This window comes from Coregonus clupeaformis, chromosome 33 (genome assembly GCF_020615455.1).
Source record: "Coregonus clupeaformis isolate EN_2021a chromosome 33, ASM2061545v1, whole genome shotgun sequence".
In the NCBI taxonomy this organism is placed as follows: Eukaryota; Metazoa; Chordata; class Actinopteri; order Salmoniformes; family Salmonidae; genus Coregonus; species Coregonus clupeaformis.
In genome coordinates, this window is record NC_059224.1 from 21,623,332 (window position 1) to 21,638,077 (window position 14,746).

At 46.2% G+C, this 14,746-nt stretch overlaps 1 protein-coding gene across 1 annotated transcript in view; it reads right to left on the reverse strand.

Annotated features, from left to right (window-relative positions):
* The window catches only part of utrn (utrophin), a 263,392-nt gene extending 248,881 nt beyond the window's left edge, over positions 1-14,511 (reverse strand). Inside the window, exons 1-2 of the mRNA XM_045210194.1 lie at positions 14,084-14,511; positions 12,254-12,428 (exon numbers count right to left, since the gene is read on the reverse strand). Of these exons, the coding sequence (XP_045066129.1) occupies positions 12,254-12,335 (82 nt within the window). The 5' untranslated portion in view covers positions 12,336-12,428; positions 14,084-14,511. The remainder of the gene's footprint in view (positions 1-12,253; positions 12,429-14,083) is intronic.
* Positions 14,512-14,746: the final 235 nt, after the last annotated feature.

The window sequence follows — 14,746 nt, forward strand, 5'->3', positions numbered from 1 at the left end:
CCCTTCGTTGAATGGGGGTTTCTCTTTCAGAAAGAGGGGGAGAGAGAAGAAGAGGTGGGAGTAAGAGAGAGAGGAGAAGGAGCGAGAGAGAGCGAGAGAGAGAGAGAGAGGTGTCTGAGTGTGTGCAGTGGGGTGTGTGCGTGTGTTATCACTCTCGTCCTGGGCCCATCAGTGGCATTCTGATGGCATTCCCAGTGGAGTGGCTGGTTGTTTAGCCTGAGTGGATTGGCATGGCTGCCTCTCCGACACGCATAGTTATCCTCCATCCTCTGGAGACACACACACACAAACTGGCCCTCACTGGGGAAATTACACATGACTAATTAGGAGATAAAGACACAGAGAGAGAGAGAGAGAGAGAGAGAGAGAGAGAGAGAGAGAGACGAAGAGTGTCTGAGTGTGACTGTGTGTCTGCGTGTGTGTTATTAACTCTCAACATGCAAGCAGGGAAACTCTCTATGTAAACTCTTCTCCAAGTCATTAAGGTTTCGAGGCTGACGTTTGGCAACTCGAACCTTCAGCTCCCTCCACAGATTTTCTATGTGATTAAGGTCTGGAGACTGGCTAGGCCACTCCAGGACCTTAATGTGCTTCTTCTTGAGCCACTCCTTTGTTGCCTTGGCCATGTGTTTTGGGTCATTGTCATGCTAGAATACCCATCCACAACCCATTTTCAATGCCCTGGCTGAGGGAAGGAGGTCCTCACCCAAGATTTGACGGTACATGGCCCCGTCCATCGTCCCTTTGATGCGGTGAAGTTGTCCTGTCCCCTTAGCAGAAAAACACCCCCAAAGCATAATGTTTCCACCTCCATGTTTGACGGTGGGGATGGTGTTGTTGGGGTCATAGGCAGCATTCCTCCTCCTCCAAACACGATGAGTTGAGTTGATGCCAAAGAGCTCGATTTTGGTCTCATCTGACCACAACACTTTCACCCAGTTCTCCTCTGAATCATTCAGATGTTCATTGGCAAACTTCAGACGGGCATGTATATGTGCTTTCTTGAGCAGGGGGACCTTGCGGGCGCTGCAGGATTTCAGTCCTTCACGGCGTAGTGTGTTACCAATTGTTTTCTTGGTGACTATGGTCCCAACTGCCTTGAGATCATTGACATGATCCTCCCGTGTAGTTCTGGGCTGATTCCTCACCGTTCTCATGATCATTGCAACTCCACGAGGTGAGATATTGCATGGAGCCGCAGGCCGAGGGAGATTGACAGTTCTTTTGTGTTTCTTCCATATTGCGAATAATCGCACCAACTGTTGTCACCTTCTCACCAAGCTGCTTGGCGATGGTCTTGTAGCCCATTCCAGCCTTATGTAGGTCTACAATCTTGTCCCTGACATCCTTGGAGAGCTCTTTGGTCTTGGCCATGGTGGAGAGTTTGGAATCTGATTGATTGATTGCTTCTGTGGACAGGTGTCTTTAATACAGGTAATAAACTGAGATTAGGAGCACTCCCTTTAAGAGTGTGCTCCTAATCTCAGCTCGTTACCTGTATAAAAGACACCTGGGAGCCAGAAATCTTTCTGATTGAGAGGGGGTCAAATACTTATTTCCCTCATTAAAATGCAAATAAATGTATTACATTTTTGACATGCGTTTTTCTGGATTTTGTTGTTGTTATTCTGTCTCTCACTGTTCAAATAAACCTACCATTAAAATGATAGACTGATCATTTCTTTGTCAGTGGGCAAACGTACAAAATCAGCAGGGGATCAAATACTTTTTTCCCTCACTGTATGTCCTTTAAGACTACCATAATGCTGGTCTGTGTGAGGGCCAGGGGCACCCAGCAGCTGAGAGTGCAGACTATAATTATAGTATGTCTGCATGGCTTCTCATGACAAATGGCTTTCACTCAACCAATACCAAATCCCCAAGCCCAACTATTTGGGTTGTTCCAGACTGTTTTTACTAACTATGCTGTTGTCCGCTGACACAAAAATGAACTGAACACAAGTTCCTGCCAACTGGCCTTGTTTGTGTTGGGGGGGGGGGGGGACAGAACCCAGACAGAACCCCAGTGTTTGGTGGGAAATCCTAAATCGTACACACACACACACACACACACACACACACACCATTACCTTTACCAGTCTATAATAAGATGGATTGAGTGAAGGGGTGCACTGGACAGTCCACACACTCCCCCCACCTACATCCTTCAGTAAAAACATCTATCCACCTGTTCCCCTTTCTCCCATGCGCTGCCCCAAAACACAACCTCTCCTCTCCCTTTCTCCCAAATCGTTACTCAGACAAGTTTTTATACCTTAAAGATGCACTATACAGAAATCGCTCTGCCATTTCCTGGTTGCTAAAATGTTAATAGTTCGCCTAATTTCAGTTTATGTGACAAAACAACCAAGTTTAGTGTAGAGAATCATTGTACCATCTAAACCGCTGTGAAATATATTTTCCATAACCCAAAATATTGTATTTTCAGCTGTTACAAGTTGGTGTACAAAACCGAAAGTAAAAGACACAACGGGAAGAATAGAAATAGCACACATAGAACAGATCTCCCGCTTCTTAGACTTGCTTTCAATGAGAATGACAGATTTATAACACACAGTTCTATGTGAATTTGGTCGGTTCGCCCCCAAAAAGTTACATATTGCAGTTTTTCACTCTCAGGCCATCTTACTCTCACACAATCTCAATAAAAATCTGACAAAAGTCCTAGCCATATTTAGCAAACATCAATGATTAAACACACGGGCACACACACAATACAGGCCTCTGTGTGTGATCCAGGCCTGTTTGACTGCAGTGAGATCAATGTTTAGCATCCATAGTTTAAAACGACTGCCCAGCTAAAAACTCTTCAGCATGCAGTGATGTGAAGTGTTTCTGTTGATATGAGAAATTGTGTGTGTGTGTGTGTGTGTGTGTGGCCCTGGACACTGCTGTCCTCTCTCTTAACACCAGCTCAGTGAAGTGTGAGTCTATTCCCTGTTAATGATTATTTATCCTAACCAACACACTTTAACAGGGGGGTCACACAACACACTGCTGTTGGTGTGAAAAACACCTCAGCCTGTTTTACCTGCTGGGCCTTACTGCTACACACACGCATGCATATAAACTCAGCAAAAAAAGAAATGTCCTCTCACTGTCAACTGCGTTTATTTTCAGCAAACTTAACATGTGTAAATATTTCTATGAACATAACAACATTCAACAACTGAGACATAAACTGAACAAGTTCCACAGACATGTGACTAACAGAAATTGAATAATGTGTCCCTGAACAAAGGGGGTGGGGGGGGGGGGTCAGAAGTAACAGTCAGTATCTGGTGTGGCCAGCAGCTGCATTAAGTACTGCAGTGCATCTCCTCCTTATGGACTGCACCAGATTATCCAGTTCTTGCTGTGAGATGTTACCCCACTCTTACACCAAGGCACCTGCAAGTTCCCGGACATTTCTGGGGGGAATGGCCCTAGCCCTCACCCTCCGATCCAACAGGTCCCAGACGTGCTCAATGGGATTGAGATCCAGGCTCTTCGCTGGCCATTGCAGAACACTGACATTCCTCTCTTGCAGGAAATCATGCACAGAACGAGCAGTATGGCTGGTGGCATTGTCATGCTGGAGGGTCATGTCAGGATGAGCCTGCAGGAATGGTACCACATGAGGGAGGAGGATGTCTTCCCTGTAAAGCACAGCGTTGAGATTGCCTGCAATGACAACAAGCTCAGTCCGATGATGCTGTGACACACCGCCCCAGACCATGACGGACCCTCCACCTCCAAATCGATCCCGCTCCAGAGTACAGGCCTCGATGTAACGCTCATTCCTTCGACGATAAACGTGAATCCGACCATCACCCCTGGTGAGACAAAACCGTGACTCGTCAGTGAAGATAACTTTTTGCCAGTCCTGTCTGGTCCAGCGACGGTGGGTTTGTGCCCATAGGCGACGTTGTTGCCGGTGATGTCTGGTGAGGACCTGCCTTACAACAGGCCTACAAGCCCTCAGTCCAGCCTCTCTCAGCCTATTGCGGACATTCTGAGCACTGATGGAGGGATTGTGCGTTCCTGGTGTAACTCGGGCAGTTAGTGTTGCCATCCTGTACCTGTCCCGCAGGTGTGATGTTTGGATGTACCGATCCTGTGCAGGTGTTGTTACATGTGGTCTGCCACTGCGAGGATGATCAGCTGTCTGTCCTGTCTCCCTGTAGTGCTGTCTTAGGCGTCTCACAGTACGGACATTGCAATTTATTGCCCTGGCCACATCTGCAGTCCGCATGCCTCCTTGCAGCATGCCTAAGGCACGTTCACGCAGATGAGCAGGGACCCTGGGCATCTTTTTTTTGTGTGTTTTTCAGAGTCAGTAGAAAGGCCTCTTTAGTGTCCTAAGTTTTCAAAACTGTGACCTTAATTGCCTACCGTCTGTAAGCTGTTAGTGTCTCCCATTCTTCTCTGCAGACCCTCTCAAGCTCTGTCAGGTTGGATGGGGAGCGTCGCTGCACAGCAATTTTCAGGTCTCTCCAGAGATGTTCGATCGGGTTCAAATCTGGGCTCTGGCTTGGCCACTCAAGGACATTCAGAGACTTGTCCCGAAGCCACTCCTGCGTTGTCTTGGCTGTGTGCTTAGGGTCGATGTCCTGTTGGAAGGTGAACCTTCGTCCCAGTCTGAAGTCCTGTGCGCTCTGGAGCAGGTTTTCATGAAGGATCTCTCTGTACTTTGCTCTATTCATCTTTCCCTCGATCCTGACTAGTCTCCCAGTCCCTGCCGCTGAAAAACATCCCCACAGCATGATGCTACCACCACCATGCTTCACCGTATGGATGGTGCCAGGTTTCCTCTAGAAGTGACGCTTGGCATTCTGGCCAAAGAGTTCAAACTTGGTTTAATCAGACTAGAGAATCTTGTTTCTCATGGTCTGAGAGTCCTTTAGGTGCCTTTTGGCAAACTCCAAGCGGGCTGTCATGTGCCTTTTACTGAGGAGTGGCTTCCGTCTGCCACTCTACCATAAAGGCCTGATTGGTAGATTGCTGCAGAGATGGTTGTCCTTCTGGAAGATTCTCCCATCCCCACAGAGGAACTTTGGAGCTCTGTCAGTGTGACAATCGGGTTATTGGTCACCTCTCTGACCAAGGACCTTCTCCCCTGATTGCTCAGTTTGGCCGGACAGCCAGCTCAAACTTCTTCCACTGTGTTCTTGGGAACCTTCAATGCTGCAGACATTTTTTGGTACCCTTCCCCAGATCTGTGCCTTGACACAATCCTGTCTCGGAGCTCTACGACCAATTCCTTCGACCTCATGGTGTGGTTTTTCTCTGACATGCACTGTCAACTGTGGGACATTATATAGACTTGTGCCACCTTTAAATTAGATTAATCCTGGTGTCGGCTAGGGGTGTGAACGTTTAAACTTTAAAATTAAATTGGCATCCTTAACGTTAAGAAAAATCCCTGACGGAAAAACAATGTTTTTTTTTTTTTTATGCAGCTGGCTCGCCTGCTCTTTCTCTTCTCTAATGATGTGAGTGTGAGTTCAGTCTTCAGTCTGTTGAGTGTAGAATATCCTAGCCTATTAATTGATGATAGGCCCTGCTTTACTGAAGTTGCGAGACATTGCAAGCCACACAATTGCGAAATACAGCATTCCATTGCGAGATAGAGCTTTTGATTGCCGATAGATAGGCCTAGTGCACGGTTCTGACTCCATCTGCCTGGTGACCGACCTGCCTATACTGTGCCCCTACCCTCTCTCCGTCCCTCGATAGCTCGCTATGAAAGATGCAAGTTTTTGTGTTCTCGGAAGTACAGCAACTAATAAGTCTCCTCCATTCCAAAAATACTGAATCTTAGGAGTCGATTCCTAGCTAAATAAGTTATTGCTACTAAAAGTCTATATGTTTTCTTTCTTCTAAATGTCTTGTAAGTCACGGTATTTAACAAACTTTAAAGTACTTTTTTAGAAGAGAGTGGTCTGCCGCGCAGGCAGTTCGAGATTATTTGATTGACAGTTCTGGTCGCCTAGTGATGGACGTTAGTCCCGCTTCAGAAGCGGCATTCCTTTACAGACAAGTAAAATGCCTGTTCAGTGGTGCTTCAAAACTATTTCCAGAGAAGGTTTAGTGTCAGCATTTAAAAAGCTGTAGTGTACCCTTACAGACAAACAAACATGCCGTAGCTGAGGCGCTTTCAAGGGTATATGACTGCGGTATATATAACTACTTTGCCCGGCCCTAGTCATGCATATGTAATAGAACCATTATTCTGCATTGTGAATTGACTTGAAGAAAAAATATATATAAGAATTGACGTTTTAGTTTTAATGGAAAACCATTAAGCAAAATTGTCCATTTGTCACATCCCTAGTATCGGCCATATTTCTCAGAGACCGCCTCAGCTATGTGCTACATTCTCCATCTGAGCTGTAAAAGAAAACATTACTTTTAGGGTTGCTAGGCGACCTAAATCCTTATAAGAAAAGCATTGTGGTCTGGAGACAAGCGTTGTAAATTACAAAGTCCAACGGAATGGTTGAATTCTTGGCCCGGAATCTGCTGGCGTTCCAAAAAGCTGGGCTTAGTGCCCGCTCCGAGGGCTGGAACTTAAAACCACTGGGAGACAGGACCAGGGAAAAGGATAACCACTGTAGCTGCCCTATGGGCTAACACATCCTGGGGCAAAGTGACTGCATACACTCACTGACACTGAGGCACAGTGACTGTCAACCTCCCCAGTGATTACAGTTTCAAAGTGCTTTCAACACGACACAGCACAGCATAGAACGACCCTGGGCCTAATCACAGTTACAATCAGGACACTCAAACACTATGGGAGAACTACCACGTAAAAGGCTCTCAATGCCCCACACACACAAGACTGAGGGCTGACTAACTCATATTATGAGAATGATGAGTTAAAAAGGAGAGGGAATGAAAGGTGTGGCTTGTAACCCATCCCTGCATTCTTCCCTTTCCCTTTACTTTCTCTTTCTCCTCTGTCTTTGTAGTTCTCCTCCCTTCCTCCCTCCCTCCAGTCCTTACCTCAAACCATGTATTGCTCTCTCTTTTTCCCATAGGCTCTTTCTGTCACTCCCACAATGGGAACTGAAGTTATCCACCTTAAACAGGATTTCTGGCCTTGTTAGCATTTCCTTTGGACTGCTGCCTTTGTGCACGTACCTTGCAACACACACTCACACATACATAATTTACACACACACACAGTTGAAGACGGAAGTTTACATCACCTTAACCAAATACATTTAAACTCAGTTTTTCACAATTCCTGATATTTCATCCTAGTAAAGAGTCCCTGTCTTAGGTCAGTTAGGATCACCACTTTATTTTAAGAATGTGAAATGTCAGAATAATAGTAGAGATAATTATTTATTTCAGCTTTTATTTCTTTCATCACATTCCCAGTGGGTCAGAAGTTTACATACACTCAATTAGTATTTGGTAGCGTTGCCTTTAAAATTGTTTAACTTGGGTCAAACGTTTCGGGTAGCCTTCCACAAGCTTCCCACAATAAGTTGGGTGAATTTTGGCCCAATCCTCCTGACAGAGCTGATGTAACTGAGTCAGGTTTGTAGGCCTCCTTGCTCACACACGCTTTTTCAGTTCTGCCCACAAATGTTCTGTAGGATTGAGGTCAAGGCTTTGTGATGGCCACTCCAATACCTTGACTTTGTTGTCCTTAAGCCATTTTGCCACAACTTTGGAAGTATGCTTGGGGTCATTGTCCATTCGGAAGACCCATTTGCGACCAAGCTTTAACTTCCTGACTGATGTCTTGAGATGTTGCTTCAATATATCCTCAGAATTTTCCTTCCTCATGATGCCATCTATTTTGTGAAGTGCACCAGTCCCTCCTGCAGCAAAGCACCACCACAGCATGATGCTGCCACCCCCGTGCTTCACGGTTGGGATGGTGTTCTTCAGCTTGCAAGTAACCCCCTTTTTCCTCCAAACATAACGATGGTCATTATGGCCAAACAGTTCTATTTTTGTTTCATCAGACCAGAGGACATTTCTCCAAAGAGTACGATCTTTGTCCCCATGTGCAGTTGCAAACCGTAGTCTGGCTATTTTATGGCAGTTTTGGAGCAGTGGCTTCTTCCTTGCTGAGCAGCCTTTCAGGTTATGTCGATATAGGACTAATTTTACTGTGGATTGTGACGTCACGAGAGGCTACACAGCTTTCAGCGGGATTGCTCAAGTAGTGCAAGGAGACCAGGTTCAACCAAAACAAGGATTTTATTAAAGGTCTTGGGAAACTAACGAAAGTATAACACAATTCTGTTCTCTGGTGGCTCTTTAAGGGTTAACAGTTCAGGGATGTCTCTTCCACATCCAAAATCATAACTCTCCCTCGCTCAAATAACTTTTCCCCAGTCTTACTGTATTCCACGTTGCAGCTAGTGGCCAACCCAGCAAAACGTCCTTCCAAATGTCCCACACGTATTTCCACAGGTGCATATATCCAAAGGTGAGTATTTCCCAAAGGTAAGTATCTCCAAATCCTTATATTCCTCATGGAAGTGGACGTGCAGCACTCTTGTCCTCCAGAGAGCCCAGCTTGGAGACCGTGTCTCTTCCCTTCAACAAACCTTCAGCTCATCAGCTCCTGATTGGTTTCCAGCTGCGTGGGAAGATTGGCCATAGAGGGTTGGAGTTCCCGACCATACCAGCAGATGGAGCCATAGCTGTCTGGGTTTGCAGCCATCTCAGGGGGATGTAACGTCCCTCCAGGACACAGCCTCTCGTGACATCACACATCCCCCTCCTCGGGACCGACGTCCTCGTCGGGTAAAGGCAGCGAAGAAGGCATCACGCCGGAGAGGGCGTCCGCATTGCCGTGGTGCTTGCCAGACTGCTCTCTCTTCAACTCCTCCAACTCTAGGACCAGGGACTCAGCCTCCTGTTGTCTCTCCTTGAGTTTCTTACTGAACGCATCAGCCTTGGTTTTAGCAGAGTTTAGCTTCTGTTGAGCAGCTTTCAGTTCCTTCTCTCTCTCTGCCTCCGCATTCTTCATCTTGTTCTCCAACACCTTGTACTTCTCCTCTGCCTTCTTCTGGACCTCCTTACTACTGCGCAGGGTCTCCTCACACTCCTCGATGGTCCTGCGCAGCCTCTCCAGCTCCTCCTGTTGCTTAGGGGAAGGAGCTCTGTTGGAGTTTAGCCTGGAGGATATCTAACTCTTCTGTCTTCATGTCTAACTGTTGCTTTAACAAACGATACCTCTCAGCGGTCCCCTTCAGACTAGACAGTTCTTTGTCCAGATTCTGTAGCTCCGTCTCTGTGTCGGTCTGGGCACCTGCCATCCCTATCAGAGCCCGGGCGGGAGTGAGTAACTCGGAGGATTGCACCGGAGCCTTCCCAGGATGAGTCTTGCCTCTCCGTTTCCGAGGTACTCGGGTTATCCTCTCCTGAGACTCTCTCCAGAGTGGATAAAAGGCTGGGCAGTCTCGTCCAATTAGGACAGGGACGGGGAGGGAATCAACCACCCCCGCCGTCGTGTGTATGGTTCCCCGTGTGCTGGTCATTGTAAGGTCAGTAATGGGGTATTCTCTGGTGTCCCCATGGACACAGGAAACTGGGAGGACTTTCCCGGGGTCAGACACGTTGGGCCCACCAAATCCTTACGCACCAGGGTGGCCCGGCTACCAGAATCCAGTAAGGCCTCCACATCATGGTGATTCACAGTTACCGGGCAGGTGGGGGTCGATCTGGGCCGCCATCTACGACTCCCAAGAGCGAGGCAAAAGCGGTGTGTGGGTGCTGAGCTGGAGGACTCCGCAGTGGGCATAGGTTCATCGGCTGGTTTCCCACACTGCCAGGAGATATGTCCCATCTCCCCACACCGGTAACACTGTCGAGTTTCCCCCTCCTGGTGTACTCTTCTTGGACCCGCCTGGTTTCTGGCTCCCCCTGGAGCCGGGATAAGTCCTGACGCGGCGGGGTTCGAGACCTTGGGGTCCTTTGGACGGGTTTTCCCCCATTTGTGGTGGGGCCGCACTCCTGGGGTCTTTTCGGGGAAGCATTCAGCATCTCCGCTGTGGCCTGGTACTTTTCCACAGCTTCCACGGTCAGATCAGCCGTGGTCAAGGCCTGTTGACTGATGACCCGTTTTGCCTCATAAGGCAGGGCGCGTGAGTAACGATCCACCACAACGGCCTCCACCACCGCCGCTGCTGTATTCCTCTGCGGATCCAGCCATTTCCTTGCGGTCGGACAAGTTCATGCATCTGCGCCCGAGGAGGTTGGTCTGGTTGGAAGGTCCAACTGTGAAAGCGCTGGGCCATACCAAACTTTGTGAGTCCATATCTGCTGAGGATCTCAGACTTCAGGGCATCATAGTCAGTAACCTGGTCAGGGCCCAGGTCCCCGGACAGCATTCAGCGCTTCCCCGGTTAGAAAGGGGGCTAACAGACCAACCCACTGTTGCTTGGGCCAGGCTTCCCTAGTGGCCGTGGCCTCAAATGCATGCAGGTATGCCTCAATGTCATCGGTAGCTCCCATCTTAGACATAAAGTCACTTGCCTTTATTGGGCGGGTATTTTGGACCACCCTCTGTCTCTGCAACTGCAATTCCTCTGCCTTCAGAAGGTTGGCTTTCTTTTGCTCCTCCAAGAGAGCCACGTTTGCTTGCATCTGGGCTTGCTGGCCAGCAACAAGGGCTTTCAATATGTCCTCCATATCAGTCGGCGGGGAGCCTACGGCCAACTTGGAAAACTGGGTGATCAAACCTTCGGTATCCTCCTCCGACATGCACTATCAACGCTTGAGCGTGCCCGTATTCTCCACCATCTGTGACGTCACGAGAGGCTACACAGCTTTCAGCGGGATTGCTCAAGTAGTGCAAGGAGACCAGGTTCAACCAAAACAAGGATTTTATTAAAGGTCTTGGGAAACTAACGAAAGTATAACACAATTCTGTTCTCTGGTGGCTCTTTAAGGGTTAACAGTTCAGGGATGTCTCTTCCACATCCAAAATCATAACTCTCCCTCGCTCAAATAACTTTTCCCCAGTCTTACTGTATTCCACGTTGCAGCTAGTGGCCAACTCAGCAAAACGTCCTTCCAAATGTCCCACACGTATTTCCACAGGTGCATATATCCAAAGGTGAGTATTTCCCAAAGGTAAGTATCTCCAAATCCTTATATTCCTCATGGAAGTGGACGTGCAGCACTCTTGTCCTCCAGAGAGCCCAGCTTGGAGACCGTGTCTCTTCCCTTCAACAAACCTTCAGCTCATCAGCTCCTGATTGGTTTCAGCTGCGTGGGAAGATTGGCCATAGAGGGTTGGAGTTCCCGACCATACCAGCAGATGGAGCCATAGCTGTCTGGGTTTGCAGCCATCTCAGGGGGATGTAACGTCCCTCCAGGACACAGCCTCTCGTGACATCACAGGATATAGATACTTTTGTACCCGTTTCCTCCAGCATCTTCACAAGGTCCTTTGCTGTTGTCCTGGGATTGTGTTGCACTTTTCGCACCAAAGTACATTCATCTCTAGGAGACAGAATGCGTCTCCTTCCTGAGCGGTATGACGACTGCGTGGTCCCATGGTGTTTATACTTGCGTACTATTGTTTGTACAGATGAACGTGGTACCTTCAGGCGTTTGGAAATTGCTCCCAAGGATGAACCAGACTTGTGGAGGTCTACAATTTTTTCTCTGAGGTCTTGACTGATTTCTTTTGATTTTCCATGTCAAGCAAAGAGGCACTGACTTTGAAGGTAGGCCTTGAAATACATCCACAGGTACATCTCCAATTGACTCAAATGATGTCAATTAGCCTATCAGAAGCTTCTAAATCCATGACATCATTTTCTGGAATGTTCCAAGCTGTTTAAAGGCACAGTCAACTTAGTGTATGTAAACTTCTGACCCACTGGAATTGGTGATACAGTGAATTATAAGTGAAATAATCTGTCTGTAAACAATTGTTGGAAAAATTACTTGTGTCATGCACAAAGTAGATGTCCTAACCGACTTGCCAAAACTATAGTTTGTTAACAAGACATTTTTGGAGTGGTTGAAAAACGAGTTTTAATGACTCCAACCTAAGTGTATGTAAACTTCCGACTTCAACTGTACATACATACATAAACACACATATCTTATCTGACCTCTTGCGGAATGCACAACACACATACACATACACACACAAACACTATTAAACACAAGTAACATCAGTTGACTCAGCCATTGCCAACAAGGACAATGCGCCAAAAGATAAATGCTTTTGACTAATTAAGAGGTCAATGATTGGACGTACCAGATCTCCATTTGATTATGTCATTGAACTCGTCATTGGCTGCTCCCTCGATAGCGTCGCCAGGTGACGCCATGGTAGCCATTTTGTCCACCAGGTCCTCGTCTGTTTACCTCCGTTAGAATGTTAATCTGTTAACTTTTTAAAAGGAGTCCCACTTCTTCACATCCAACGTCACCTAAAAATGAAAAACAAATGCACTGAAAGTTTTTAACTACATATTATTTCCTTGGATGCTGTTGAGGCCTAGATTGGTGGGTTGTTTGAATCTGGTCTTGTGTAATAACATCACATTAAATAACATTGATCTGTTCTACTCATCTATATGTGTCGGAGAACTATGACCACAACAGAACTCTCCTGTTTTATGAGACAGCTTGAAAAATGGTGTGATGGTTAAATGCAGCTGCCCTGCAGGAGTAAGAAGATGAGACTGCTCATTCAAATGGAAGACGTTCTCACCATATCCCACAGACACACACACACACTACACTACACACACACACACACACACAGGTGTAGGGCCATGCCAAAGAGGCTGAGGGGCAGGGTTGTTCCGCGACACATGATAAGATGACAGCTGTGTGTGTGTTGTGAGATTGCACATAGCGAGGTTGTTGACCTGGCCTACAAGCAGAGCGTGATCTCACTTCTCTCTACACTAAACGCAGGACAACTCCATCCATTATTATCCAAAGAGCACTCATCATGGGCCTCTAGAAATGCACTCCACACTGTTTTCACAAATCATTTACTTTAAATCATTTGACCTCTATGTGGCGAGTTGTGCTGTGATTTGTCATGTACACATGACATCGGACTGTTATGTGATCTTACTGAGCAAATTTGGCAGAGTATTAATTTTGGCAGAGTTTGGCAGAGTATTAATTGGAGGTTATATAGAAGTTGAGGTCAAAGTTAACAAACTTTTCCAAATCTGTCACCACAGTTCATCCAGAATAGATGAACGGTAATGTAATTGGCATACATCAACACTTTACATTGTATACCTTATGAAGAGTTTAAGTAGTTCAGTTAATAAACCCTTCATAAGACCATAAAGTCTATTTGAATAACACTAATATGGCTCTACCATGAGAGGAATGAAGACTCACTAGGGTCACGTTTTTATCTGTAACTAGCCTAAGTACTAATGCTTGGGGAGTGACGTAAGCATCCAAATATAGTATCTGTAAAAATGAAAAACGGAAAACCACTTGACCAGTGTCTTCTCAATTTCCGATCCTTCTACCAAAATGAAAGTTGCTTTGACAACCGAAGGCAAAAAACATCAGCAATGGACCCAGTAGACTAGTTTAGGAAAGTTAAAGGGCCTTAAATTTACGTTTCAGTAAATTGCATTAAATAGCAAGCATATCTAGAATGGATTGCACTAAATTATACATTTGTAGCTATGCCGAGTTATAAATATTTTATTAACACGAATAGTTTGCTTTAAATTGCACCAATGTCTGCAATCTTCCAGGCCAATACTCATCTGTCATTTTAATCCGATCAGATTAGCACAGAAATGTAAAATTCGTGGCTTGCAGACTCTTTTGAACTATGGGATATGGCACTGTTACACTTGCAAAAACAACAAATATGATTCAACAAGTGGCTCAACAAATGATAAAGAAACAATGCATTGCTAGTTGGATCACAAGGTCCTTGCACAATCTCAGACAATAGATGATTTATTGACTTGGCAAGTCGGCTACATTGTGTTGACTGCATTTTCTTGAGTGTATTGGCATAAATAATGATAGCCTATTTCGGCTACTTTGTTGCCATATGTTCATCTTGAGTGTTTGCAAAACAAATCACACTCACCTTCGCTGCTGTCAGTCAGGAGGCGCGATTGTGGAAAATCCGCGTAATTTGGCAGAGAAAAATACAATTAAAAGTTCGCTGTATTTGTGAAAAAGTAGAGGCTATCTTAAATGTTAAAAAAAAATCTTCTGTCTTAAAATGTTCAAATATTTCAACACGAGGACCTTTAAGCCATTTTAAGAGGCGGGCGGGGGCACTCCAAACTATGCTAAAAAGCACAGTCCAGCACATCCACACACTTCACAATAGCAATTTTCCAAAGCATCCAAGAGACTGCTTTTTGTGGGTCCGTTGTCTTCCTGATGGTTATCGGGTGCGTTCAGTTTTTTTGTTGTTGAAAAAATGTTAGTTCATTTTACGGGAGAAACCCGCTCAGCTAACGAGGGAGTCGGTCCCAAACTTTGTTCCTGTTGCTACCTTTCCCTGCCTGCCCGCAAACTTCTGACGCGCAGATGGAAACATGGCGCGGTCGGAGTCACGTGACCGCGCGCACACGCGCTCGAGTTGCTTCCCGGTTTTGACTTGGAAGGATAGGCCAACAGCATTTGTCAGAGTTGAATTTTCGTAGCGGGTTAAGATAATTTACGGAGCGGGTTCGGATAATTAACGTGGCAGGTTTGGTAAATTAGGTTAGGTTAGGAAAGGGGTTAGCTTAAATGCAAA